This window comes from Drosophila suzukii (genome assembly GCF_043229965.1).
Source record: "Drosophila suzukii chromosome Y unlocalized genomic scaffold, CBGP_Dsuzu_IsoJpt1.0 scf_Y1, whole genome shotgun sequence".
In the NCBI taxonomy this organism is placed as follows: domain Eukaryota; kingdom Metazoa; phylum Arthropoda; class Insecta; order Diptera; family Drosophilidae; genus Drosophila; species Drosophila suzukii.
Genome location: NW_027255895.1, coordinates 167,420 through 192,897, shown reverse-complemented (window position 1 = coordinate 192,897; position 25,478 = coordinate 167,420). Strand labels below are relative to the sequence as shown.

Sequence of the window (25,478 nt, the reverse complement as noted above, 5' to 3'; positions counted from 1 at the left end):
TGATTTCCGTTCTTTTTCGATGTGCTGGGAACGTTGGTGTATTCAATGGAGTGCACTCTCTCCGCAAAGGAATACTTGAACTGCAGCAAGAAAAGACGCACAATACAAATGTGGAGGGGCTTTGTTTGAACACCGAGCTGAGCGTCCTGGCAAATACCATATATACACCCATATACTCGTGTATATCCCCAGACAAAGCCCCAACTCGTGTGCTCCATTTTGTCGGCTAAACGGTTAAAGAAAGAACGTAAATTTCTGTGTTGATTGGTTGCAGTTGTTCTGATTTTATTTAAATAATATTACACATTAAACGAAGACCCTCAAAGCTGGAACGTATGGAGCGGGTGAAAGCTGCAGGGAGATTAATTATTAGTACTAGATCAGCAAGGGGTTCCAGGAAGTTCCATATTACATATCCTCGCGTGCCTTAATCAGAGTTTCCACCAGGCGGTGCAGGGGATAATCCCCAGTGCAGATCCTGTAAACACATGTGAAGTGAGGAAATCTGCGGGGAAATCAAGTTTATTATAGCCTTTGGTGGTGCTCATCTTTATATCACACTAACTTATCCTCCAAGCCCTTCTTTTTAAGCATATGGTGAACAGCTGTCACTGGACCCAATGGTTCATGTCCTGGTATAAGGATGTGCTCCAGCTCACTGAGAGGTTTTCCTGTCTTTACAAAGGCCTCGGCCAACTTGCGGTTGCGATTAGCTATAAGACAAATATATTTATTAAAATATAAGTATTTATATTAATAGTTTATAGCAATTAGTTACCATAACAACTAGTGACCAAATCGGATATTCCACAGGACTCAAAAAAGGTTCCCATGCGGCAGCCTGGGTAAAAAACATCCACAAACTGAAGCATCTCCAAAAATCCCGTCCGAATGATTCCACCCTTTGTGTTTTCATTCAACTCCATGCCATCTGAACAACCAGCCGCAAAGGCTATTATGTTCTGAAAAAAGGAAGAGGGTATTGTTGAAATTATAATTATTAATGCAGAAACTCACTCTCAAAGTGGAACAGATCTCCACACAATCGGCATCCTCGGTAACCACCACACGGAAAGTGGGTGACTTAAATATGTCGTGCAGCACTCGATAATACTTCTGATCTCGACAGCCCACTGTGCCCTCGGCAAAGTGATCATGCGCCAGCTCGTAGGGCAAATTACAGCCCACCAGGACGGAACATGGAATCTATATAATTAATATGATAAAAGGAAAAAGATTAGAGGTCAACGTAAGAAAATATTGAAAGCTTTAAATAATGGCTCTTAAACTATCTAAAATAGCCAAAGGAAAACTGTATAAATATACAAAAAAGTCTTTAAAAATCCAAGTTAAAATATACAATTTATAGGAAAGCGCTATGATTGTTGAATGACTGAACATATTGTCAATCAATCATAATACACCCACAATATTTGGCGGCAGTTCAAAGTTCGGCATGTACTTGGCATTCATGTGGGTGGTGTTGATGATTTCGGTGAGCTTGCGACCGTCGACAATTTCCTCGTAGACGTACATGGGCACCTTTTTGTCAAGTGTCTGCGAATTCATCACATTCCGGCCCACATTCCTAGCATTCCAAGGGCAGCTCCTTGCCCCGCACAGCATGTCCTTCGGACCACTCCACCGTCACCAGATTACTGGCACCGCCCTCCAGTTTGATAATCCCCGCCAAGTGGACTCGGCCGTCCGAACGGCGGATAAACACCTGGTTGATCGACAGCTGATCCATGGTCAAAAACAAATCCGAGATCCCGCAACCCCTGTCTTCCGACGCTCACTTTCTTCCGATTTCTGCAACAAATTTATTTCTTATAACTGAAAATTTTCACCAAATACGCGTGCATAATATTTGGGCCGAATCCAGAGGTTGCCGATTTTATGTTTTGTTTTAGCTGACAAAGTCTAAAAAACAAAAGTGACAAGCAAGTCAAGGTGTAGAAAAGAAATATGTTTTATTATTATAAACTAATAGTTTTCATTTTAAATTTGTTGAAATTAAAAGCCATATTTATGAATTTTTTATTAGGACTGGTCAAACTAAAAAGGAGGGTCTCAAAATAACACTTATTTGCAATTACGTATTGCTTATTTCCATACTGAAATTGTAAAAAGTTTTATTTGACTTTTAAAAATACAAATCTCAGTAGACTTTTCAAAATAGATCATTTTGCTAAAATACCTTTTTTATTCGGTCCTTGGTTAAGTTTCGTTTAAGAATGGTTTTTCCTTCATTATTAAATTAAAAAAGCAATATCTTACAGTTTCAGATACCTTATTTTGGGCTTTCCCGTACCATCCCAGTGATATCTGTTCTAGCGAGGATTGTTTTAGGTATTTGTTCAATTTGGGGGCAAACAAGAGGCAGCAAGAACAACCGAATCAACAAACAACACCATTCCGAGGGCCTCTCGTCAGTCGTTCTGTGTGTATGTCCTGTGCGTTTTCTGTTTGCCAAGTGGGTGGTCATGAAATGAAGCATTCTTTTGCCAGAGAGAGACGGCCATATGGGGGTAGAGAGAGATAGATAGAGAGGGAACAAGTTGCAGATACGTTTGCATAAGCCGAGACGTGTGTAACGTACCAAATTGTTATTTATTTTTTGAAGTGCCTGCGCCACTGCCTCTGTATAAAGGTGTATCTGTGGAATTTGTAGCTGAACATGGTATCTGTGTTCCTGCCGGCAAATGTATGGGTGTGGGGATGCACAGATACATTGCTTATAGATACGTGCAACTTGTTTTGGGTCTTCACTGGCGTATTGTTTGCTGTTTGATGTCACATTTTGCCAAATTTACCGTGTAATTATCGTCAAAGGCGAAGGGAAGCATCGGAAAAACCAGGAAACGCAGCCCACCACCCACTGAAAAATGCCACAAGAAATGGGCAAATAAGTGGAGTTTTCCCGGTCCTGGTCCAACCCACCTGATATGCAAATTTCCATAGCTTTTTCTGTTTGCCCGGGGCCCCAGGCATATATTTGTTTAACCGTAGTCAGAGCGAACCGGACAGTTTGATTTCGTTCCGGGGATTTCCATTTCATTTTTACCCACCTGGCCAACTATTTTGCACCTGCACGCGCCCAACACGTAAGCTGAATATTTGCTATAAGCTTGCCTAAACTGCACATCTGAAATGAACTAATAAACCAATTGAAATGGAAAACATTTGCCCTGTTTTACACACGCACAAAAAATTAATTCCAAATAAATTGAAATGCCTTTGGACTGAACGTGCATTAATTTTGCTGCTCTCCGAAAAATAATGTATGCATGAATGAAAATGATTTCATGGATATAATCTTTTGATATATTGCATTGTATCTTTTCCTAGTAATCTGTTTTCCTCGACCTGTTTCAATCATTTTTAAATTTATTAATAAATAATTTACATACATATTGTTACACACAGCGATGCATTAAAAAAACAGCCTATCACAGAGTGCAATCATACACAATAATTGTCATTCGGCATGGATTAAACGCTGTTTGCTAATGTAATCAAATTGGACAATTTCGACATTTGAACTAATCCGTTTACATAATCCGGATGCAATCATACCCCCGCCCGCTGATTACCGCCTTTGTTGCTTTGATTTAATTATGCTTGAAAAAATTCACACGAAATCGCAAAGCCGAAAACTAAATGAATTGCATAAATCATTTATTAAAAGATTAAAAGTATGCCAGGCGACGATAACATTTGCACGTGATAGTGGTAGAGTTGCAATTGTTTCTTGGGATGATTAGGGTTCCAGATTCTTTCAACATATAGACAAAGATTATCCGCTCCACCTTGTGTATTAGTTATTATCCATGTTTCTTGGTAGTAAGAAAATGAAGGTTAGTTCCTTTCCTTGGTTTTCAGTGAACTGATGTTTGCATGTAATGTTTGTGAAGACCCAAATGATTTCTTAGGACTTCAGATTGTTTGAGATTATATTAAAATACAGATGGGGGTTCTTGACTTCCAGAAGTGGTAAAACATCTTGTTTGGGTATCTTCGTCTTGGTGTTGAGGTGTACTGTGTATCCATAGGAGGATCTATCTGACTTCTCAGGTCTTCAGATAGTATCACATTGTATTAAAGTAAAAATTAAAGCTTTCGGATCCCGGAATCTGAATCTTGAAATTGTCAAATTTAGGAATGAAAGTAAGGATCCCTACTGATTTCAATAGATAATTAGCGCATCACATAGTTCAACATTCTTTGATAATAGTTGGGCACCACTTTGGGCTTTTCAGGCTCCCCTAAATAGTCTGTAATCTTCTTTACCAATTTCCAGAATCCTGATGTCTCACGATGTGCGATGAATACAGCATTTTGGAAATAAATCGTCATAAAAACAAGTGATAGCAGCGCCACAGTTAAGATCACGTAATTCCTGGCTGGTTTTCCTGAAAGTGGATCCATTGTATTGATGACATTTGGCATTTTGAAAATATATTTTTTTTCAGGAGAAATTTTTTAGATATATTTAAGATGTTTCTGCTATGAGATCTTTCGTTGACTGACTGACTACTGCCTTACAAAGACGTGTTGACATATAGAGCTGTTTGACGTATAGTTCAGTGAACCCCTGATCTCGATGAGTCCTCCAGTGGTTGCTCCCATTTCCTCAATTCCGATTGGAAAGCACTTCAGCCGCAATAAAATGCTAAAAAATAAAAGAAAAACAACTACCGGACACCGAGAAACACACATAAATTTATAGTTGGGCCATGGAAAACAATGAGATGGAAAGCGGGGCGGCTTTCTTTTCCATTCATCCGGATCCGGATCCCCGACTGAAGTGATTTTCGTTGTTTTTCGATGTGCTGGGAGCGTTGGTGCATTCAATGGAGTGCACTCTCTCCGCAAAGGAATACTTGAACTGCAGCAAGAAAAGTCGCACAATACAAATGTGGAGGGGCTTTGTTTGAACACCGAGCTGAGCGTCCTGGCAAATACCATATATACACCCATATACTCGTGTATATCCCCAGACAAAGCCCCAACTCGTGTGCTCCATTTTGTCGGCTAAACGGTTAAAGAAAGAACGCAAATTTCTGTGTTGTTTGGTTGCAGTTGTTCTGGTTTTATTTAAATAATATTACACATTAAACGAAGACCCTCAAAGCTGGACAGTATGGAGCGGGTGAAAGCTGCAGGGAGATTAATTATTAGTACTAGATCAGCAAGGGGTTCCAGGAAGTTCCATCTTACATATCCTCGCGTGCCTTAATCAGAGTTTCCACCAGGCGGTGCAGGGGATAATCCCCAGTGCAGATCCTGTAAACACATGTGAAGAGAGGAAATCTGCGGGGAAATCAAGTTTATTATAGCCTTTGGTGGTGCTCATCTTTATATCACACTAACTTATCCTCCAAGCCCTTCTTTTTAAGCATATGGTGAACAAGTTCAGCTCTCACTGGACCCAATGGTTCATGTCCTGGTATAAGGATGTGCTCCAGCTCACTGAGAGGTTTTCCTGTCTTTACAAAGGCCTCGGCCAACTTGCGGTTGCGATTAGCTATAAGACAAATATATTTATTAAAATATAAGTATTTATATTAATAGTTTATAGCAATTAGTTACCATAACAACTAGTGACCAAATCGGATATTCCACAGGACTCAAAAAAGGTTCCCATGCGGCAGCCTGGGTAAAAAACATCCACAAACTGAAGCATCTCCAAAAATCCCCTCCGAATGATTCCACCCTTTGTGTTTTCATTCAACTCCATGCCATCTGAACAACCAGCCGCAAAGGCTATTATGTTCTGAAAACAGGAAGAGGGTATTGTTGAAATTATAATTATTAATGCAGAAACTCACTCTCAAAGTGGAACAGATCTCCACACAATCGGCATCCTCGGTAACCACCACACGGAAAGTGGGTGACTTAAATATGTCGTGCAGCACTCGATAATACTTCTGATCTCGACAGCCCACTGTGCCCTCGGCAAAGTGATCATGCGCCAGCTCGTAGGGCAAATTACAGCCCACCAGGACGGAACATGGAATCTATATAATTAATATGATAAAAGGAAAAAGATTAGAGGTCAACGTAAGAAAATATTGAAAGCTTTAAATAATGGCTCTTAAACTATCTAAAATAGCCAAAGGAAAACTGTATAAATATACAAAAAAGTCTTTAAAAATCCAAGTTAAAATATACAATTTATAGGAAAGCGCTATGATTGTTGAATGACTGAACATATTGTCAATCAATCATAATACACCCACAATATTTGGCGGCAGTTCAAAGTTCGGCATGTACTTGGCATTCATGTGGGTGGTGTTGATGATTTCGGTGAGCTTGCGACCGTCGACAATTTCCTCGTAGACGTACATGGGCACCTTTTCGTCAAGTGTCTGCGAATTCATCACATTCCGGCCCACATTCCTAGCATTCCAAGGGCAGCTCCTTGCCCCGCACTGCATGTCCTTCGGATTACTCCACCGTCACCAGATTACTGGCACCGCCCTCCAGTTTGATAATCCCCGCCAAGTGGACTCGGCCGTCCGAACGGCGGATAAACACCTGGTTGATCGACAGCTGATCCATGGTCAAAAACAAATCCGAGATCCCGCAACCCCTGTCTTCCGACGCTCACTTTCTTCCGATTTCTGCAACAAATTTATTTCTTATAACTGAAAATTTTCACCAAATACGCGTGCATAATATTTGGGCCGAATCCAGAGATTGCCGATTTTATGTTTTGTTTTAGCTGACAAAGTCTAAAAAACAAAAGTGACAAGCAAGTCAAGGTGTAGAAAAGAAATATGTTTTATTATTATAAACTAATAGTTTTCATTTTAAATTTGTTGAAATTAAAAGCCATATTTATGAATTTTTTATTAGGACTGGTCAAACTAAAAAGGAGGGTCTCAAAATAACACTTATTTGCAATTACGTATTGCTTATTTCCATACTGAAATTGTAAAAAGTTTTATTTGACTGTTAAAAATACAAATCTCAGTAGACTTTTCAAAATAGATCATTTTGCTAAAATACCTTTTTTATTCGGTCCTTGGTTAAGTTTCGTTTAAGAATGGTTTTTCCTTCATTATTAAATTAAAAAAGCAATATCTTACAGTTTCAGATACCTTATTTTGGGCTTTCCCGTACCATCCCAGTGATATCTGTTCTAGCGAGGATTGTTTTAGGTATTTGTTCAATTTGGGGGCAAACAAGAGGCAGCAAGAACAACCGAATCAACAAACAACACCATTCCGAGGGCCTCTCGTCAGTCGTCCTGTGTGTATGTCCTGTGCGTTTTCTGTTTGCCAAGTGGGTGGTCATGAAATGAAGCATTCTTTTGCCAGAGAGAGACGGCCATATGGGGGTAGAGAGAGATAGATAGAGAGGGAACAAGTTGCAGATACGTTTGCATAAGCCGAGACGTGTGTAACGTATTAAATTGTTATTTATTTTTTGAAGTGCCTGCGCCACTGCCTCTGTATAAAGGTGTATCTGTGGAATTTGTAGCTGAACATGGTATCTGTGTTCCTGCCGGCAAATGTATGGGTGTGGGGATGCACAGATACATTGCTTATAGATACGTGCAACTTGTTTTGGGTCTTCACTGGCGTCTTGTTTGCTGTTTGACGTCACATTTTGCCAAATTTACCGTGTAATTATCGTCAAAGGCGAAGGGAAGCATCGGAAAAACCAGGAAACGTAGCCCACCACCCACTGAAAAATGCCACAAGAAATGAGCAAATAAGTGGAGTTTTCCCGGTCCTGGTCCAACCCACCTGATATGCAAATTTCCATAGCTTTTTCTGTTTGCCCGGGACCCCAGGCATATATTTGTTTAACCATAGTCAGAGCGAACCGGACAGTTTGATTTCGTTCCGGGGATTTCCATTTCATTTTTACCCACCTGGCCAACTATTTTGCACCTGCACGCGCCCAACACGTAAGCTGAATAGTTGCTATATGCTTTCCTAAACTGCACATCTGAAATGAACTAATAAACCAATTGAAATGGAAAACATTTGCCCTGTTTTACACACGCACAAAAAATTAATTCCAAATAAATTGAAATGCCTTTGGACTGAACGTGCATTAATTTTGCTGCTCTCCGAAAAATAATGTATGCATGAATAAAAATGATTTCATGGATATAATCTTTTGATATATTGCATTGTATCTTTTCCTAGTAATCTGTTTTCCTCGACTTGTTTCAATCATTTTTAAATTTATTAATAAATAATTTACATACATATTGTTACACACAGCGATGCATTAAAAAAACAGCCTATCACAGAGTGCAATCATACACAATAATTGTCATTCGGCATGGATTAAACGCTGTTTGCTAATGTAATCAAATTGGACAATTTCGACATTTGAACTAATCCGTTTACATAATCCGGATGCAATCATACCCCCGCCCGCTGATTACCGCCTTTGTTGCTTTGATTTAATTATGCTTGAAAAAATTCACACGAAATCGCAAAGCCGAAAACTAAATGAATTGCATAAATCATTTATTAAAAGATTAAAAGGTTGCCAGGCGACGATAACATTTGCACGTGATAGTGGTAGATTTGCAATTGTTTCATGGGATGATTAGGGTTCCAGATTCTTTCAACATATAGACAAAGATTATCCGCTCCACCTTGTGTATTAGTTATTATCCATGTTTCTTGGTAGTAAGAAAATGAAGGTTAGTTCCTTTCCTTGGTTTTCAGTGAACTGATGTTTGCATGTAATGTTTGTGAAGACCCAAATGATTTCTTAGGACTTCAGATTGTTTGAGATTATATTAAAATACATATGGGGGTTCTTGACTTCCAGAAGTGGTAAAACATCTTGTTTGGGTGTCTTCGTCTTGGTGTTGAGGTGTACTGTGTATCCATAGGAGGATCTATCTGACTTCTCAGGTCTTCAGATAGTATCACATTGTATTAAAGTAAAAATTTAAGCTTTCGGATCCCGGAATCTGAATCTTGAAATTGTCAAATTTAGGAATGAAAGTAAGGATCCCTACTGATTTCAATAGATAATTAGCGCATCACATAGTTCAACATTCTTTGATAATAGTTGGGCACCACTTTGGGCTTTTCAGGCTCCCCTAAATAGTCAGTAATCTTCTTTACCAATTTCCAGAATCCTGATGTCTCACGATGTGCGATGAATACAGCATTTTGGAAATAAATCGTCATAAACACAAGTGATAGCAGCGCCACAGTTAAGATCACGTAATTCCTGGCTGGTTTTCCTGAAAGTGGATCCATTGTATTGATGACATTTGGCATTTTGAAAATATATTTTTTTTCAGGAGAAATTTTTTAGATATATTTTAGATGTTTCTGCTATGAGATCTTTCGTTGACTGACTGACTACTGCCTTACAAAGACGTGTTGACATATAGAGCTGTTTGACGTATAGTTCAGTGAACCCCTGATCTCGATGAGTCCTCCAGTGGTTGCTCCCATTTCCTCAATTCCGATTGGAAAGCACTTCAGCCGCAATACAATGCTAAAAAATAAAAGAAAAACAACTACCGGACACCGAGAAACACACATAAATTTATAGTTGGGCCATGGAAAACAATGAGATGGAAAGCGGGGCGGCTTTCTTTTCCATTCATCCGGATCCGGATCCCCGACTGAAGTGATTTTCGTTGTTTTTCGATGTGCTGGGAGCGTTGGTGCATTCAATGGAGTGCACTCTCTCCGCAAAGGAATACTTGAACTGCAGCAAGAAAAGACGCACAATACAAATGTGGAGGGGCTTTGTTTGAACACCGAGCTGAGCGTCCTGGCAAATACCATATATACACCCATATACTCGTGTATATCCCCAGACAAAGCCCCAACTCGTGTGCTCCATTTTGTCGGCTAAACGGTTAAAGAAAGAACGCAAATTTCTGTGTTGTTTGGTTGCAGTTGTTCTGGTTTTATTTAAATAATATTACACATTAAACGAAGACCCTCAAAGCTGGGACGTATGGAGCGGGTGAAAGCTGCAGGGAGATTAATTATTAGTACTAGATCAGCAAGGGGTTCCAGGAAGTTCCATCTTACATATCCTCGCGTGCCTTAATCAGAGTTTCCACCAGGCGGTGCAGGGGATAATCCCCAGTGCAGATCCTGTAAACACATGTGAAGAGAGGAAATCTGCGGGGAAATCAAGTTTATTATAGCCTTTGGTGGTGCTCATCTTTATATCACACTAACTTATCCTCCAAGCCCTTCTTTTTAAGCATATGGTGAACAAGTTCAGCTGTCACTGGACCCAATGGTTCATGTCCTGGTATAAGGATGTGCTCCAGCTCACTGAGAGGTTTTCCTGTCTTTACAAAGGCCTCGGCCAACTTGCGGTTGCGATTAGCTATAAGACAAATATATTTATTAAAATATAAGTATTTATATTAATAGTTTATAGCAATTAGTTACCATAACAACTAGTGACCAAATCGGATATTCCACAGGACTCAAAAAAGGTTCCCATGCGGCAGCCTGGGTAAAAAACATCCACAAACTGAAGCATCTCCAAAAATCCCCTCCGAATGATTCCACCCTTTGTGTTTTCATTCAACTCCATGCCATCTGAACAACCAGCCGCAAAGGCTATTATGTTCTGAAAACAGGAAGAGGGTATTGTTGAAATTATAATTATTAATGCAGAAACTCACTCTCAAAGTGGAACAGATCTCCACACAATCGGCATCCTCGGTAACCACCACACGGAAAGTGGGTGACTTAAATATGTCGTGCAGCACTCGATAATACTTCTGATCTCGACAGCCCACTGTGCCCTCGGCAAAGTGATCATGCGCCAGCTCGTAGGGCAAATTACAGCCCACCAGGACGGAACATGGAATCTATATAATTAATATGATAAAAGGAAAAAGATTAGAGGTCAACGTAAGAAAATATTGAAAGCTTTAAATAATGGCTCTTTAACTATCTAAAATAGCCAAAGGAAAACTGTATAAATATACAAAAAAGTCTTTAAAAATCCAAGTTAAAATATACAATTTATAGGAAAGCGCTATGATTGTTGAATGACTATCTTGTTTTTAATTTTCAAAACTAAACCATACTCACCTTCAGCTGCCGCATTATGATCTGGGATATCAGGACGAATTGCCCATCATCGCCGCGCTCGAATCCTTTAACCAGGGAGACTGCGTGGGCAGTGGGCTTTACTTTCCCCAGCAGTGTTTTGCAGCAGCTACTGACGAAAGTGGGCGGGATGGCAAATATTATAATATCCGCATCCCGGGCCGTGGCCACTATATCATCCACGGCCACCTTTGAATAAAAAAAGAAACATTAAGCATGTCAACATATTGTCAATCATTCATAATACACCCACAATATTTGGCGGCAGTTTAAAGTTCGGCATGTACTTGGCATTCATGTGGGTGGTGTTGATGATTTCGGTAAGCTTGCGTCCGTCGACAATTTCCTCGTAGACGTACATGGGCACCTTTTCGTCAAGTGTCTGCGAATTCATCACATTCCGGCCCACATTCCTAGCATTCCAAGGGCAGCTCCTTGCCCCGCACAGCATGTCCTTCGGACCACTCCACCGTCACCAGATTACTGGCACCGCCCTCCAGTTTGATAATCCCCGCCAAGTGGACTCGGCCGTCCGAACGGCGGATAAACACCTGGTTGATCGACAGCTGATCCATGGTCAAAAACAAATCCGAGATCCCGCAACCCCTGTCTTCCGACGCTCACTTTCTTCCGATTTCTGCAACAAATTTATTTCTTATAACTGAAAATTTTCACCAAATACGCGAGCATAATATTTGGGCCGAATCCAGAGATTGCCGATTTTATGTTTTGTTTTAGCTGACAAAGTCTAAAAAACAAAAGTGACAAGCAAGTCAAGGTGTAGAAAAGAAATATGTTTTATTATTATAAACTAATAGTTTTCATTTTAAATTGGTCAAACTAAAAAGGAGGGCTCCAAAATAACACTTATTTGCCATTACGTATTGCTTATTTCCATACTGAAATTGTAAAAAGTTTTATTTGACTTTTAAAAATACAAATCTCAGTAGACTTTTCAAAATAGATCATTTTGCTAAAATACCTTTTTTATTCGATCCTTGGTTAAGTTTCGTTTAAGAATGGTTTTTCCTTCATTATTAAATTAAAAAAGCAATATCTTACAGTTTCAGATACCTTATTTTGGGCTTTCCCGTACCATCCCAGTGATATCTGTTCTAGCGAGGATTGTTTTAGGTATTTGTTCAATTTGGGGGCAAACAAGAGGCAGCAAGAACAACCGAATCAACAAACAACACCATTCCGAGGGCCTCTCGTCAGTCGTCCTGTGTGTATGTCCTGTGCGTTTTCTGTTTGCCAAGTGGGTGGTCATGAAATGAAGCATTCTTTTGCCAGAGAGAGACGGCCATATGGGGGTAGAGAGAGATAGATAGAGAGGGAACAAGTTGCAGATACGTTTGCATAAGCCGAGACGTGTGTAACGTACCAAATTGTTATTTATTTTTTGAAGTGCCTGCGCCACTGCCTCTGTATAAAGGTGTATCTGTGGAATTTGTAGCTGAACATGGTATCTGTGTTCCTGCCGGCAAATGTATGGGTGTGGGGATGCACAGATACATTGCTTATAGATACGTGCAACTTGTTTTGGGTCTTCACTGGCGTCTTGTTTGCTGTTTGACGTCACATTTTGCCAAATTTACCGTGTAATTATCGTCAAAGGCGAAGGGAAGCATCGGAAAAACCAGGAAGCGCAGCCCACCACCCACTGAAAAATGCCACAAGAAATGGGCAAATAAGTGGAGTTTTCCCGGTCCTGGTCCAACCCACCTGATATGCAAATTTCCATAGCTTTTTCTGTTTGCCCGGGACCCCAGGCATATATTTGTTTAACCGTAGTCAGAGCGAACCGGACAGTTTGATTTCGTTCCGGGGATTTCCATTTCATTTTTACCCACCTGGCCAACTATTTTGCACCTGCACGCGCCCAACACGTAAGCTGAATATTTGCTATAAGCTTGCCTAAACTGCACATCTGAAATGAACTAATAAACCAATTGAAATGGAAAACATTTGCCCTGTTTTACACACGCACAAAAAATTAGTTCCAAATAAATTGAAATGCCTTTGGACTGAACGTGCATTAATTTTGCTGCTCTCCGAAAAATAATGTATGCATGAATGAAAATGATTTCATGGATATAATCTTTTGATATATTGCATTGTATCTTTTCCTAGTAATCTGTTTTCCTCGACCTGTTTCAATCATTTTTAAATTTATTAATAAATAATTTACATACATATTGTTACACACAGCGATGCATTAAAAAAACAGCCTATCACAGAGTGCAATCATACACAATAATTGTCATTCGGCATGGATTAAACGCTGTTTGCTAATGTAATCAAATTGGACAATTTCGACATTTGAACTAATCCGTTTACATAATCCGGATGCAATCATACCCCCGCCCGCTGATTACCGCCTTTGTTGCTTTGATTTAATTATGCTTGAAAAAATTCACACGAAATCGCAAAGCCGAAAACTAAATGAATTGCATAAATCATTTATTAAAAGATTAAAAGGTTGCCAGGCGACGATAACATTTGCACGTGATAGTGGTAGAGTTGCAATTGTTTCTTGGGATGATTAGGGTTCCAGATTCTTTCAACATATAGACAAAGATTATCCGCTCCACCTTGTGTATTAGTTATTATCCATGTTTCTTGGTAGTAAGAAAATGAAGGTTAGTTCCTTTCCTTGGTTTTCAGTGAACTGATGTTTGCATGTAATGTTTGTGAAGACCCAAATGATTTCTTAGGACTTCAGATTGTTTGAGATTATATTAAAATACAGATGGGGGTTCTTGACTTCCAGAAGTGGTAAAACATCTTGTTTGGGTGTCTTCGTCTTGGTGTTGAGGTGTACTGTGTATCCATAGGAGGATCTATCTGACTTCTCAGGTCTTCAGATAGTATCACATTGTATTAAAGTAAAAATTTAAGCTTTCGGATCCCGGAATCTGAATCTTGAAATTGTCAAATTTAGGAATGAAAGTAAGGATCCCTACTGATTTCAATAGATAATTAGCGCATCACATAGTTCAACATTCTTTGATAATAGTTGGGCACCACTTTGGGCTTTTCAGGCTCCCCTAAATAGTCAGTAATCTTCTTTACCAATTTCCAGAATCCTGATGTCTCACGATGTGCGATGAATACAGCATTTTGGAAATAAATCGTCATAAACACAAGTGATAGCAGCGCCACAGTTAAGATCACGTAATTCCTGGCTGGTTTTCCTGAAAGTGGATCCATTGTATTGATGACATTTGGCATTTTGAAAATATATTTTCTTTCAGGAGAAATTTTTTAGATATATTTTAGATGTTTCTGCTATGAGATCTTTCGTTGACTGACTGACTACTGCCTTACAAAGACGTGTTGACATATAGAGCTGTTTGACGTATAGTTCAGTGAACCCCTGATCTCGATGAGTCCTCCAGTGGTTGCTCCCATTTCCTCAATTCCGATTGGAAAGCACTTCAGCCGCAATACAACGCTAAAAAATAAAAGAAAAACAACTACCGGACACCGTGAAACACACATAAATTTATAGTTGGGCCATGGAAAACAATGAGATGGAAAGCGGGGCGGCTTTCTTTTCCATTCATCCGGATCCGGATCCCCGACTGAAGTGATTTTCGTTGTTTTTCGATGTGCTGGGAGCGTTGGTGCATTCAATGGAGTGCACTCTCTCCGCAAAGGAATACTTGAACTGCAGCAAGAAAAGACGCACAATACAAATGTGGAGGGGCTTTGTTTGAACACCGAGCTGAGCGTCCTGGCAAATACCATATATACACCCATATACTCGTGTATATCCCCAGACAAAGCCCCAACTCGTGTGCTCCATTTTGTCGGCTAAACGGTTAAAGAAAGAACGCAAATTTCTGTGTTGTTTGGTTGCAGTTGTTCTGGTTTTATTTAAATAATATTACACATTATACGAAGACCCTCAAAGCTGGGACGTATGGAGCGGGTGAAAGCTGCAGGGAGATTAATTATTAGTACTAGATCAGCAAGGGGTTCCAGGAAGTTCCATCTTACATATCCTCGCGTGCCTTAATCAGAGTTTCCACCAGGCGGTGCAGGGGATAATCCCCAGTGCAGATCCTGTAAACACATGTGAAGAGAGGAAATCTGCGGGGAAATCAAGTTTATTATAGCATTTGGTGGTGCTCATCTTTATATCACACTAACTTATCCTCCAAGCCCTTCTTTTTAAGCATATGGTGAACAAGTTCAGCTGTCACTGGACCCAATGGTTCATGTCCTGGTATAAGGATGTGCTCCAGCTCACTGAGAGGTTTTCCTGTCTTTACAAAGGCCTCGGCCAACTTGCGGTTGCGATTAGCTATAAGACAAATATATTTATTAAAATATAAGTATTTATATTAATAGTTTATAGCAATTAGTTACCATAACAACTAGTGACCAAATCGGATATTCCACAGGACTCAAAAAAGGTTCCCATGCGGCAGCCTGGGTAAAAAACATCCACAAACTGAAGCATCTCCAAAAATCCCCTCCGAATGATTCCACCCTTTGTGTTTTCATTCAACTCCATGCCATCTGAACAACCAGCCGCAAAGGCTATTATGTTCTGAAAAAAGGAAGAGGGTATTGTTGAAATTATAATTATTAATGCAGAAACTCACTCTCAAAGTGGAACAGATCTCCACACAATCGGCATCCTCGGTAACCACCACACGGAAAGTGGGTGACTTAAATATGTCGTGCAGCACTCGATAATACTTCTGATCTCGACAGCCCACTGTGCCCTCGGCAAAGTGATCATGCGCCAGCTCGTAGGGCAAATTACAGCCCACCAGGACGGAACATGGAATCTATATAATTAATATGATAAAAGGAAAAAGATTAGAGGTCAACGTAAGAAAATATTGAAAGCTTTAAATAATGGCTCTTAAACTATCTAAAATAGCCAAAGGAAAACTGTATAAATATACAAAAAAGTCTTTAAAAATCCAAGTTAAAATATACAATTTATAGGAAAGCGCTATGATTGTTGAATGACTGAACATATTGTCAATCAATCATAATACACCCACAATATTTGGCGGCAGTTCAAAGTTCGGCATGTACTTGGCATTCATGTGGGTGGTGTTGATGATTTCGGTGAGCTTGCGACCGTCGACAATTTCCTCGTAGACGTACATGGGCACCTTTTCGTCAAGTGTCTGCGAATTCATCACATTCCGGCCCACATTCCTAGCATTCCAAGGGCAGCTCCTTGCCCCGCACAGCATGTCCTTCGGACCACTCCACAGTCACCAGATTACTGGCACCGCCCTCCAGTTTGATAATCCCCGCCAAGTGGACTCGGCCGTCCGAACGGCGGATAAACACCTGGTTGATCGACAGCTGATCCATGGTAAAAAACAAATCCGAGATCCCGCAACCCCTGTCTTCCGACGCTCACTTTCTTCCGATTTCTGCAACAAATTTATTTCTTATAACTGAAAATTTTCACCAAATACGCGTGCATAATATTTGGGCCGAATCCAGAGATTGCCGATTTTATGTTTTGTTTTAGCTGACAAAGTCTAAAAAACAAAAGTGACAAGCAAGTCAAGGTGTAGAAAAGAAATATGTTTTATTATTATAAACTAATAGTTTTCATTTTAAATTTGTTGAAATTAAAAGCCATATTTATGAATTTTTTATTAGGACTGGTCAAACTAAAAAGGAGGGTCTCAAAATAACACTTATTTGCAATTACGTATTGCTTATTTCCATACTGAAATTGTAAAAAGTTTTATTTGACTTTTAAAAATACAAATCTCAGTAGACTTTTCAAAATAGATCATTTTGCTAAAATACCTTTTTTATTCGGTCCTTGGTTAAGTTTCGTTTAAGAATGGTTTTTCCTTCATTATTAAATTAAAAAAGCAATATCTTACAGTTTCAGATACCTTATTTTGGGCTTTCCCGTACCATCCCAGTGATATCTGTTCTAGCGAGGATTGTTTTAGGTATTTGTTCAATTTGGGGGCAAACAAGAGGCAGCAAGAACAACCGAATCAACAAACAACACCATTCCGAGGGCCTCTCGTCAGTCGTCCTGTGTGTATGTCATGTGTGTTTTCTGTTTGCCAAGTGGGTGGTTATGAAATGAAGCATTCTTTTGCCAGAGAGAGACGGCCATATGGGGGTAGAGAGAGATAGATAGAGAGGGAACAAGTTGCAGATACGTTTGCATAAGCCGAGACGTGTGTAACGTACCAAATTGTTATTTATTTTTGAAGTGCCTGCGCCACTGCCTCTGTATAAAGGTGTATCTGTGGAATTTGTAGCTGAACATGGTATCTGTGTTCCTGCCGGCAAATGTATGGGTGTGGGGATGCACAGATAGATATAGCACAGATTGCTTATAGATACGTGCAACTTGTTTTGGGTCTTCACTGGCGTCTTGTTGGCTGTTTGACGTCACATTTTGCCAAATTAATTAATTACCGTCAAAGGCCAAGGGAAGCATCGGAAAAACCAGGAAACGCAGCCCACCACCCACTGAAAAATGCCACAAGAAATGGGCAAATAAGTGGAGTTTTCCCGGTCCTGGTCCAACCCACCTGGTATGCAAATTTCCATAGCTTTTTCTGTTTGCCCGGGACCCCAGGCATATATTTGTTTAACCGTAGTCAGAGCGAACCGGACAGTTTGATTTCGTTCCGGGGATTTCCATTTCATTTTTACCCACCTGGCCAACTATTTTGCACCTGCACGCGCCCAACACGTAAGCTGAATATTTGCTATAAGCTTGCCTAAACTGCACATCTGAAATGAACTAATAAACCAATTGAAATGGAAAACATTTGCCCTGTTTTACACATGCACAAAAAATTAATTCCAAATAAATTGAAAAGCCTTTGGACTGAACGTGCATTAATTTTGCTGCTCTCCGAAAAATAATGTATGCATGAATAATGAAGAAAATGATTTCATGGATATAATCTTTTGATATATTGCATTGTATCTTTTCCTAGTAATCTGTTTTCCTCGACCTGTTTCAATCATTTTTAAATTTATTAATAAATAATTTACATACATATTGTTACACACAGCGATGCATTAAAAAAACAGCCTATCACAGAGTGCAATCATACACAATAATTGTCATTCGGCATGGATTAAACGCTGTTTGCTAATGTAATCAAATTGGACAATTTCGACATTTGAACTAATCCGTTTACATAATCCGGATGCAATCATACCCCCGCCCGCTGATTACCGCCTTTGTTGCTTTGATTTAATTATGCTTGAAAAAATTCACACGAAATCGCAAAGCCGAAAACTAAATGAATTGCATAAATCATTTATTAAAAGATTGAAAGGTTGCCAGGCGACGATAACATTTGCACGTGATAGTGGTAGAGTTGCAATTGTTTCTTGGGATGATTAGGGTTCCAGATTCTTTCAACATATAGACAAAGATTATCCGCTCCACCTTGTGTATTAGTTATTATCCATGTTTCTTGGTAGTAAGAAAATGAAGGTTAGTTCCTTTCCTTGGTTTTCAGTGAACTGATGTTTGCATGTAATGTTTGTGAAGACCCAAATGATTTCTTAGGACTTCAGATTGTTTGAGATTATATTAAAATACAGATGGGGGTTCTTGACTTCCAGAAGTGGTAAAACATCTTGTTTGGGTGTCTTCGTCTTGGTGTTGAGGTGTACTGTGTATCCATAGGAGGATCTATCTGACTTCTCAGGTCTTCAGATAGTATCACATTGTATTAAAGTAAAAATTTAAGCTTTCGGATCCCGGAATCTGAATCTTGAAATTGTCAAATTTAGGAATGAAAGTAAGGATCCCTACTGATTTCAATAGATAATTAGCGCATCACATAGTTCAACATTCTTTGATAATAGTTGGGCACCACTTTGGGCTTTTCAGGCTCCCCTAAATAGTCAGTAATCTTCTTTACCAATTTCCAGAATCCTGATGTCTCACGATGTGCGATGAATACAGCATTTTGGAAATAAATCGTCATAAACACAAGTGATAGCAGCGCCACAGTTAAGATCACGTAATTCCTGGCTGGTTTTCCTGAAAGTGGATCCATTGTATTGATGACATTTGGCATTTTGAAAATATATTTTTTTTCAGGAGAAATTTTTTAGATATATTTTAGATGTTTCTGCTATGAGATCTTTCGTTGACTGACTGATTACTGCCTTACAAAGACGTGTTGACATATAGAGCTGTTTGACGTATAGTTCAGTGAACCCCTGATCTCGATGAGTCCTCCAGTGGTTGCTCCCATTTCCTCAATTCCGATTGGAAAGCACTTCAGCCGCAATACAATGCTAAAAAATAAAAGAAAAACAACTACCGGACACCGAGAAACACACATAAATTTATAGTTGGGCCATGGAAAACAATGAGATGGAAAGCGGGGCGGCTTTCTTTTCCATTCATCTGGATCCGGATCCCCGACTGAAGTGATTTTCGTTGTTTTTCGATGTGCTGGGAGCGTTGGTGCATTCAATGGAGTGCACTCTCTCCGCAAAGGAATACTTGAACTGCAGCAAGAAAAGACGCACAATACAAATGTGGAGGGGCTTTGTTTGAACACCGAGCTGAGCGTCCTGGCAAATACCATATATACACCCATATACTCGTGTATATCCCCAGACAAAGCCCCAACTCGTGTGCTCCATTTTGTCGGCTAAACGGTTAAAGAAAGAATGCAAATTTCTGGGTTGCTTGGTTGCAGTTGTTCTGGTTTTATTTAAATAATATTACACATTAAACGAAGACCCTCAAAGCTGGAACGTATGGAGCGGGTGAAAGCTGCAGGGAGATTAATTATTAGTACTAGATCAGCAAGGGGTTCCAGGAAGTTCCATCTTACATATCCTCGCGTGCCTTAATCAGAGTTTCCACCAGGCGGTGCAGGGGATAATCCCCAGTGCAGATCCTGTAAACAAATGTGAAGAGAGGAAATCTGCGGGGAAATCAAGTTTATTATAGCCTTTGGTGGTGCTCATCTTTATATCACACTAACTTATCCTCCAAGCCCTTCTTTTTAAGCATATGGTGAACAAGTTCACCTGTCACTGGACCCAATGGTTCATGTCCTGGTATAAGGATGTGCTCCAGCTCACTGAGAGGTTTTCCTGTCTTTACAAAGGCCTCGGCCAACTTGCGGTTGCGATTAGCTATAAGACAAATATATTTATTAAAATATAAGTATTTATATTAATAGTTTATAGCAATTAGTTACCATAACAACTAGTGACCAAATCGGATATTCCACAGGACTCAAAAAAGGTTCCCATGCGGCAGCCTGGGTAAAAAACATCCACAAACTGAAGCATCTCCAAAAATCCCCTCCGAATGATTCCACCCTTTGTGTTTTCATTCAACTCCATGCCATCTGAACAACCAGCCGCAAAGGCTATTATGTTCTGAAAAAAGGAAGAGGGTATTGTTGAAATTATAATTATTAATGCAGAAACTCACTCTCAAAGTGGAACAGATCTCCACACAATCGGCATCCTCGGTAACCACCACACGGAAAGTGGGTGACTTAAATATGTCGTGCAGCACTCGATAATACTTCTGATCTCGACAGCCCACTGTGCCCTCGGCAAAGTGATCATGCGCCAGCTCGTAGGGCAAATTACAGCCCACCAGGACGGAACATGGAATCTATATAATTAATATGATAAAAGGAAAAAGATTAGAGGTCAACGTAAGAAAATATTGAAAGCTTTAAATAATGGCTCTTAAACTATCTAAAATAGCCAAAGGAAAACTGTATAAATATACAAAAAAGTCTTTAAAAATCCAAGTTAAAATATACAATTTATAGGAAAGCGCTATGATTGTTGAATGACTGAACATATTGTCAATCAATCATAATACACCCACAATATTTGGCGGCAGTTCAAAGTTCGGCATGTACTTGGCATTCATGTGGGTGGTGTTGATGATTTCGGTGAGCTTGCGACCGTCGACAATTTCCTCGTAGACGTACATGGGCACCTTTTCGTCAAGTGTCTGCGAATTCATCACATTCCGGCCCACATTCCTAGCATTCCAAGGGCAGCTCCTTGCCCCGCACAGCATGTCCTTCGGACCACTCCACCGTCACCAGATTACTGGCACCGCCCTCCAGTTTGATAATCCCCGCCAAGTGGACTCGGCCGTCCGAACGGCGGATAAACACCTGGTTGATCGACAGCTGATCCATGGCCAAAAACAAATCCGAGATCCCGCAACCCCTGTCTTCCGACGCTCACTTTCTTCCGATTTCTGCAACAAATTTATTTCTTATAACTGAAAATTTTCACCAAATACGCGTGCATAATATTTGGTCCGAATCCAGAGATTGCCGATTTTATGTTTTGTTTTAGCTGACAAAGTCTAAAAAACAAAAGTGACAAGCAAGTCAAGGTGTAGAAGAGAAATATGTTTTATTATTATAAACTAATAGTTTTCATTTTAAATTTGTCGAAATTAAAAGCCATATTTATGAATTTTTTATTAGGACTGGTCAAACTAAAAAGGAGGGTCTCAAAATAACACTTATTTGCAATAACGTATTGCTTATTTCCATACTGAAATTGTAATTGACTTTTAAAAATACAAATCTTAGTAGACTTTTCAAAATAGATCATTTTGCTAAAATACCTTTTTTATTCGGTCCTTGGTTAAGTTTCGTTTAAGAATGGTTTTTCCTTCATTATTAAATTAAAAAAGCAATATCTTACAGTTTCAGATACCTTATTTTGGGCTTCCCGTACCATCCCAGTGATATCTGTTCTAGCGAGGATTGTTTTAGGTATTTGTTCAATTTGGGGGCAAACAAGAGGCAGCAAGAACAACCGAATCTACAAACAACACCATTCCGAGGGCCTCTCGTCAGTCGTCCTGTGTGTATGTCCTGTGTGTTTTCTGTTTGCCAAGTGGGTGGTTATGAAATGAAGCATTCTTTTGCCAGAGAGAGACGGCCATATGGGGGTAGAGAGAGATAGATAGAGAGGGAACAAGTTGCAGATACGTTTGCATAAGCCGAGACGTGTGTAACGTACCAAAATGTTATTTATTTTTTGAAGTGCCTGCGCCACTGCCTCTGTATAAAGGTGTATCTGTGGAATTTGTAGCTGAACATGGTATCTGTGTTCCTGCCGGCAAATGTATGGGTGTGGGGATGCACAGATACATTGCTTATAGATACGTGCAACTTGTTTTGGGTCTTCACTGGCGTCTTGTTTGCTGTTTGACGTCACATTTTGCCAAATTTACCGTGTAATTATCGTCAAAGGCGAAGGGAAGCATCGGAAAAACCAGGAAACGCAGCCCACCACCCACTGAAAAATGCCACAAGAAATGGGCAAATAAGTGGAGTTTTCCCGGTCCTGGTCCAACCCACCTGGTATGCAAATTTCCATAGCTTTTTCTGTTTGCCGGGACCCCAGGCATATATTTGTTTAACCGTAGTCATAGCGAAGCGGACAGTTTGATTTCGTTCCGGGGATTTCCATTTCATTTTTACCCACCTGGCCAACTATTTTGCACCTGCACGCGCCCAACACGTAAGCTGAATATTTGCTATAAGCTTGCCTAAACTGCACATCTGAAATGAACTAATAAACCAATTGAAATGGAAAACATTTGCCCTGTTTTACACACGCACAAAAAATTAATTCCAAATAAATTGAAATGCCTTTGGACTGAACGTGCATTAATTTTGCTGCTCTCCGAAAAATAATGTATGCATGAATAATGAAGAAAATGATTTCATGGATATAATCTTTTGATATATTGCATTGTATCTTTTCCTAGTAATCTGTTTTCCTCAACCTGTTTCAATCATTTTTAAATTTATTAATAAATAATTTACATACATTGTGAGGAGTTGAACAACTCCCCACAAATAGAACCAGCAGCAGATGGCCGGCCGCTTACCAGATACGCGGCGAACTCGCGTATTAACGGCGCGGCGGGGAGAACGAGAGAGTTTGGAGACCAAGGGTGGAGATCGAGAGAGTTTGGAGACCAATGAAGGAGAGCGAGAGAGATTGGAGACCAAGGATGGAGAGCGAGAGAGTTTGGAGACCAATGAAGGAGAGCGAGAGAGATTGGAGACCAAGGATGGAGATCGAGAGAGAATGGAGACTTCGCGGGCAGAGCAAGAGTGCCGTATGCAGAAGGGGATAACGGAACTCCACTGGACTTTGGACTCTCCCGTTAACTTTGGACCGGGAGAGGAAGTGCCACATCTCGGCAGTGGAGCGGCACACAGGCGTGCCACAAGCGGCACGGGAATCAGCGGAACGGCAGCAGTGGGCGGAACATCTATTGGAAGCGGTACATAAAGGACAAGTGGGTCATCCAGGAGGCACGAACTTTGGACCCAGAGTGGAGAGATCCAGCGGGCCGTGCGCAAAAGGGAAATAACGGTGCTTGGAGGCCCTATATAAGGCCGCAGAGCGCTGGCAGCTGGATCAGTCGATCACGAGGAGTCAAACCTTCAAGATCAATTAAATTAAACAGTAAGTCAAGCAAATAATCTACGAGGGAGCTACAACCAAGCGAGTCGTCGGAAGCAGCGCCGTGGGAAGCATACAAGGAGCAAGATCGCCACGTCGAGACGTTCGGGATTAGGACATCAGGAATCTCCGAATTGAGACACAGGTGGCTGAGTTCTGAAAGGCATCACGCGGCTAAGTCAAGGCGTTTGTTTTCTAACTTTGTCACGACCACACCCTGGCGAGTCGCCCGGCGGGTCTGTCAGAGACAAGCAAAAGAGTCCTACGACGAAGAGCCGTCAGCTTGGGGAGGAAAGTTGTCTGCGACCCAGCGTACCTTGCCCGACCAAGCAGGACCTGGCGTGACGGACGAGCGGTAGATCGATTTGCGGTTTCAAGAGGCGGCAGCCTGGAGAGCCCTGCGATTACCGGCGAAGTTCCCGAGCAGCGACCGCCCAGCTCCCCGAGCGCCAGAACAACGAGATACTGGTCAGAAGACAGCGCAGAGGACATCGACAGCGACGCCAGCAGACATTTCCGGCAGCCACGTTACCATCGCCGCGCGGAGCTCATTGGGGAGCGCAGGAGCGTCGCGGACGTCACGCATTAGGGTGAAGCCGGGTGGAACGTTCGTCTGCGCTAGGCGTAAAGCGAAGTGAACCGCTAGACAGCCTCCGGGCGGCAGCCTTGACTGTCAGCGCGAACTGAGCAAGAACCTAGCGGGACCGTCCGGGACAGAGCAAGGGACAGGTATTGCCTCGAAAGGCGTCAGCCTGGAGAGCAAGGCTTGTTCACTCTAGTCTGAGAACGGTGACGCTTCCCTAAGCCCACAAGGCCGAACTCTCTGCGGGTCTAAGGCGCAACAAGCGACCCCGAGGCAACGCGTCGGCAAGCAAGCAGAGGCGGCCACTACGAGCGTCCCGAGGCCCAGGATCCAGAGGAGGACGAGTCAACGCGTCGAGGAGCCAGAAGGAGGAGCGCCAGCAGCCGGCGGAACCAGAGCCAAGAGATACCGAAGCCAGCCCAGCCACACACCCGCTGTACTAATACCACGAGAATAAATCCCACTGTTACCATTTGAACACTTTGTTTTCTCACTGATCTACGGGCAATCACGTCATATAAATTTGGTGGGACGAACGCACAATCTTCTAAGCTAGCCGCACGAATCTCGTAGCGAGCAGACATACAAAATCAGTTCGTTACATCTGGCGCCCAACGTGGGGCCGGCCATCTGCTGCTGGTTCTAAATGTGAGGAGTTGAACAACTCCCCACAAATAGAACCAGCAGCAGATGGCCGGCCGCTTACCAGGTACGCGGCGAACTCGCGTAGTAACGGCGCGGCGGGGAGAACGAGAGAGTTTGGAGACCAAGGGTGGAGATCGAGAGAGTTTGGAGACCAACGAAGGAGAGCGAGAGAAATTGGAGACCAATGAAGGAGAGCGAGAGAGATTGGAGACCAAGGATGGAGAGCGAGAGAGTTTGGAGACCAATGAAGGAGAGCGAGAGAGATTGGAGACCAAGGATGGAGATCGAGAGAGAATGGAGACTTCGCGGGCAGAGCAAGAGTGCCGTATGCAGAAGGGGATAACGGAACTCCACTGGACTTTGGACTCTCCCGTGAACTTTGGACCGGGAGAGGAAGTGCCACATCTCGGCAGTGGAGCGGCACACAGGCGTGCCACAAGCGGCACGGGAATCAGCGGAACGGCAGCAGTGGGCGGAACATCTATTGGAAGCGGTACATAAAGGACAAGTGGGTCATCCAGGAGGCACGAACTTTGGACCCAGAGTGGAGAGATCCAGCGGGCCGTGCGCAAAAGGGAAATAACGGTGCTTGGAGGCCCTATATAAGGCCGCAGAGCGCTGGCAGCTGGATCAGTCGATCACGAGGAGTCAAACCTTCAAGATCAATTAAAGTAAACAGTCAGTCA

The 25,478-nt window shown here is 41.4% G+C and overlaps 5 protein-coding genes and 1 long non-coding RNA gene across 6 annotated transcripts; all 6 read right to left on the bottom strand.

Annotated features, from left to right (window-relative positions):
- Positions 1–408: 408 nt before the first annotated feature.
- LOC139353925 (glycerol-3-phosphate dehydrogenase [NAD(+)], cytoplasmic-like) lies at positions 409–1,934 on the bottom strand. The gene is made up of 5 exons (XM_070998135.1): positions 1,429–1,934; positions 1,018–1,206; positions 779–962; positions 566–713; positions 409–505 (listed from the first exon to the last, which is right to left on the bottom strand). Exons 1-5 carry the CDS (start codon positions 1,624–1,626, stop codon positions 409–411), a joined length of 816 nt encoding a protein of 271 aa, XP_070854236.1. The 5' UTR covers positions 1,627–1,934.
- A 3,182-nt stretch (positions 1,935–5,116) lies between these two features.
- Positions 5,117–6,767, bottom strand: LOC139353892 (glycerol-3-phosphate dehydrogenase [NAD(+)], cytoplasmic-like). The gene is made up of 6 exons (XM_070998112.1): positions 6,246–6,767; positions 5,835–6,023; positions 5,596–5,779; positions 5,377–5,530; positions 5,224–5,316; positions 5,117–5,162 (listed from the first exon to the last, which is right to left on the bottom strand). Exons 1-6 carry the CDS (start codon positions 6,441–6,443, stop codon positions 5,132–5,134), a joined length of 849 nt encoding a protein of 282 aa, XP_070854213.1. The 5' UTR covers positions 6,444–6,767; the 3' UTR covers positions 5,117–5,131.
- A 3,254-nt stretch (positions 6,768–10,021) lies between these two features.
- On the bottom strand, positions 10,022–11,844 carry LOC139353911 (glycerol-3-phosphate dehydrogenase [NAD(+)], cytoplasmic-like). The gene is made up of 6 exons (XM_070998124.1): positions 11,338–11,844; positions 11,067–11,273; positions 10,652–10,840; positions 10,413–10,596; positions 10,194–10,347; positions 10,022–10,133 (listed from the first exon to the last, which is right to left on the bottom strand). Exons 1-6 carry the CDS (start codon positions 11,533–11,535, stop codon positions 10,037–10,039), a joined length of 1,029 nt encoding a protein of 342 aa, XP_070854225.1. The 5' UTR covers positions 11,536–11,844; the 3' UTR covers positions 10,022–10,036.
- A 3,226-nt stretch (positions 11,845–15,070) lies between these two features.
- LOC139353912 (glycerol-3-phosphate dehydrogenase [NAD(+)], cytoplasmic-like) lies at positions 15,071–16,619 on the bottom strand. Its single transcript, XM_070998125.1, has 5 exons — positions 16,112–16,619; positions 15,701–15,889; positions 15,462–15,645; positions 15,243–15,396; positions 15,071–15,182 (listed from the first exon to the last, which is right to left on the bottom strand). Exons 1-5 carry the CDS (start codon positions 16,307–16,309, stop codon positions 15,086–15,088), a joined length of 822 nt encoding a protein of 273 aa, XP_070854226.1. The 5' UTR covers positions 16,310–16,619; the 3' UTR covers positions 15,071–15,085.
- A 1,740-nt stretch (positions 16,620–18,359) lies between these two features.
- Positions 18,360–19,229, bottom strand: LOC139353898 (uncharacterized). The gene is made up of 2 exons (XR_011605006.1): positions 18,880–19,229; positions 18,360–18,837 (listed from the first exon to the last, which is right to left on the bottom strand). It is a non-coding gene; the product is annotated as an uncharacterized lncRNA (long non-coding RNA).
- Positions 19,230–19,826: 597 nt separating this feature from the next.
- On the bottom strand, positions 19,827–21,436 carry LOC139353924 (glycerol-3-phosphate dehydrogenase [NAD(+)], cytoplasmic-like). Its single transcript, XM_070998134.1, has 6 exons — positions 20,941–21,436; positions 20,530–20,718; positions 20,291–20,474; positions 20,072–20,225; positions 19,919–20,011; positions 19,827–19,857 (listed from the first exon to the last, which is right to left on the bottom strand). Exons 1-6 carry the CDS (start codon positions 21,136–21,138, stop codon positions 19,827–19,829), a joined length of 849 nt encoding a protein of 282 aa, XP_070854235.1. The 5' UTR covers positions 21,139–21,436.
- Positions 21,437–25,478: the final 4,042 nt, after the last annotated feature.

Coding starts and splice junctions, on each gene's coding strand:
- LOC139353925 (XM_070998135.1), bottom strand. CDS start 1,626: ATGCTGTGCGGGGCAAGGAGCTGCCCTTGGAATGCTAGGAATGTGGGC. Junction 1,207..1,428: donor TTGAACTGCCGCCAAATATT/GTGGGTGTATTA, acceptor TTAATTATATAG/ATTCCATGTTCCGTCCTGGT. Junction 963..1,017: donor AGATCTGTTCCACTTTGAGA/GTGAGTTTCTGC, acceptor TCCTTTTTTCAG/AACATAATAGCCTTTGCGGC.
- LOC139353892 (XM_070998112.1), bottom strand. CDS start 6,443: ATGCAGTGCGGGGCAAGGAGCTGCCCTTGGAATGCTAGGAATGTGGGC. Junction 6,024..6,245: donor TTGAACTGCCGCCAAATATT/GTGGGTGTATTA, acceptor TTAATTATATAG/ATTCCATGTTCCGTCCTGGT. Junction 5,317..5,376: donor AAGAAGGGCTTGGAGGATAA/GTTAGTGTGATA, acceptor ATTTCCCCGCAG/ATTTCCTCTCTTCACATGTG.
- LOC139353911 (XM_070998124.1), bottom strand. CDS start 11,535: ATGCTGTGCGGGGCAAGGAGCTGCCCTTGGAATGCTAGGAATGTGGGC. Junction 11,274..11,337: donor TTAAACTGCCGCCAAATATT/GTGGGTGTATTA, acceptor TTTTATTCAAAG/GTGGCCGTGGATGATATAGT. Junction 10,597..10,651: donor AGATCTGTTCCACTTTGAGA/GTGAGTTTCTGC, acceptor TCCTGTTTTCAG/AACATAATAGCCTTTGCGGC.
- LOC139353912 (XM_070998125.1), bottom strand. CDS start 16,309: ATGCTGTGCGGGGCAAGGAGCTGCCCTTGGAATGCTAGGAATGTGGGC. Junction 15,890..16,111: donor TTGAACTGCCGCCAAATATT/GTGGGTGTATTA, acceptor TTAATTATATAG/ATTCCATGTTCCGTCCTGGT. Junction 15,183..15,242: donor AAGAAGGGCTTGGAGGATAA/GTTAGTGTGATA, acceptor ATTTCCCCGCAG/ATTTCCTCTCTTCACATGTG.
- LOC139353924 (XM_070998134.1), bottom strand. CDS start 21,138: ATGCTGTGCGGGGCAAGGAGCTGCCCTTGGAATGCTAGGAATGTGGGC. Junction 20,719..20,940: donor TTGAACTGCCGCCAAATATT/GTGGGTGTATTA, acceptor TTAATTATATAG/ATTCCATGTTCCGTCCTGGT. Junction 20,475..20,529: donor AGATCTGTTCCACTTTGAGA/GTGAGTTTCTGC, acceptor TCCTTTTTTCAG/AACATAATAGCCTTTGCGGC.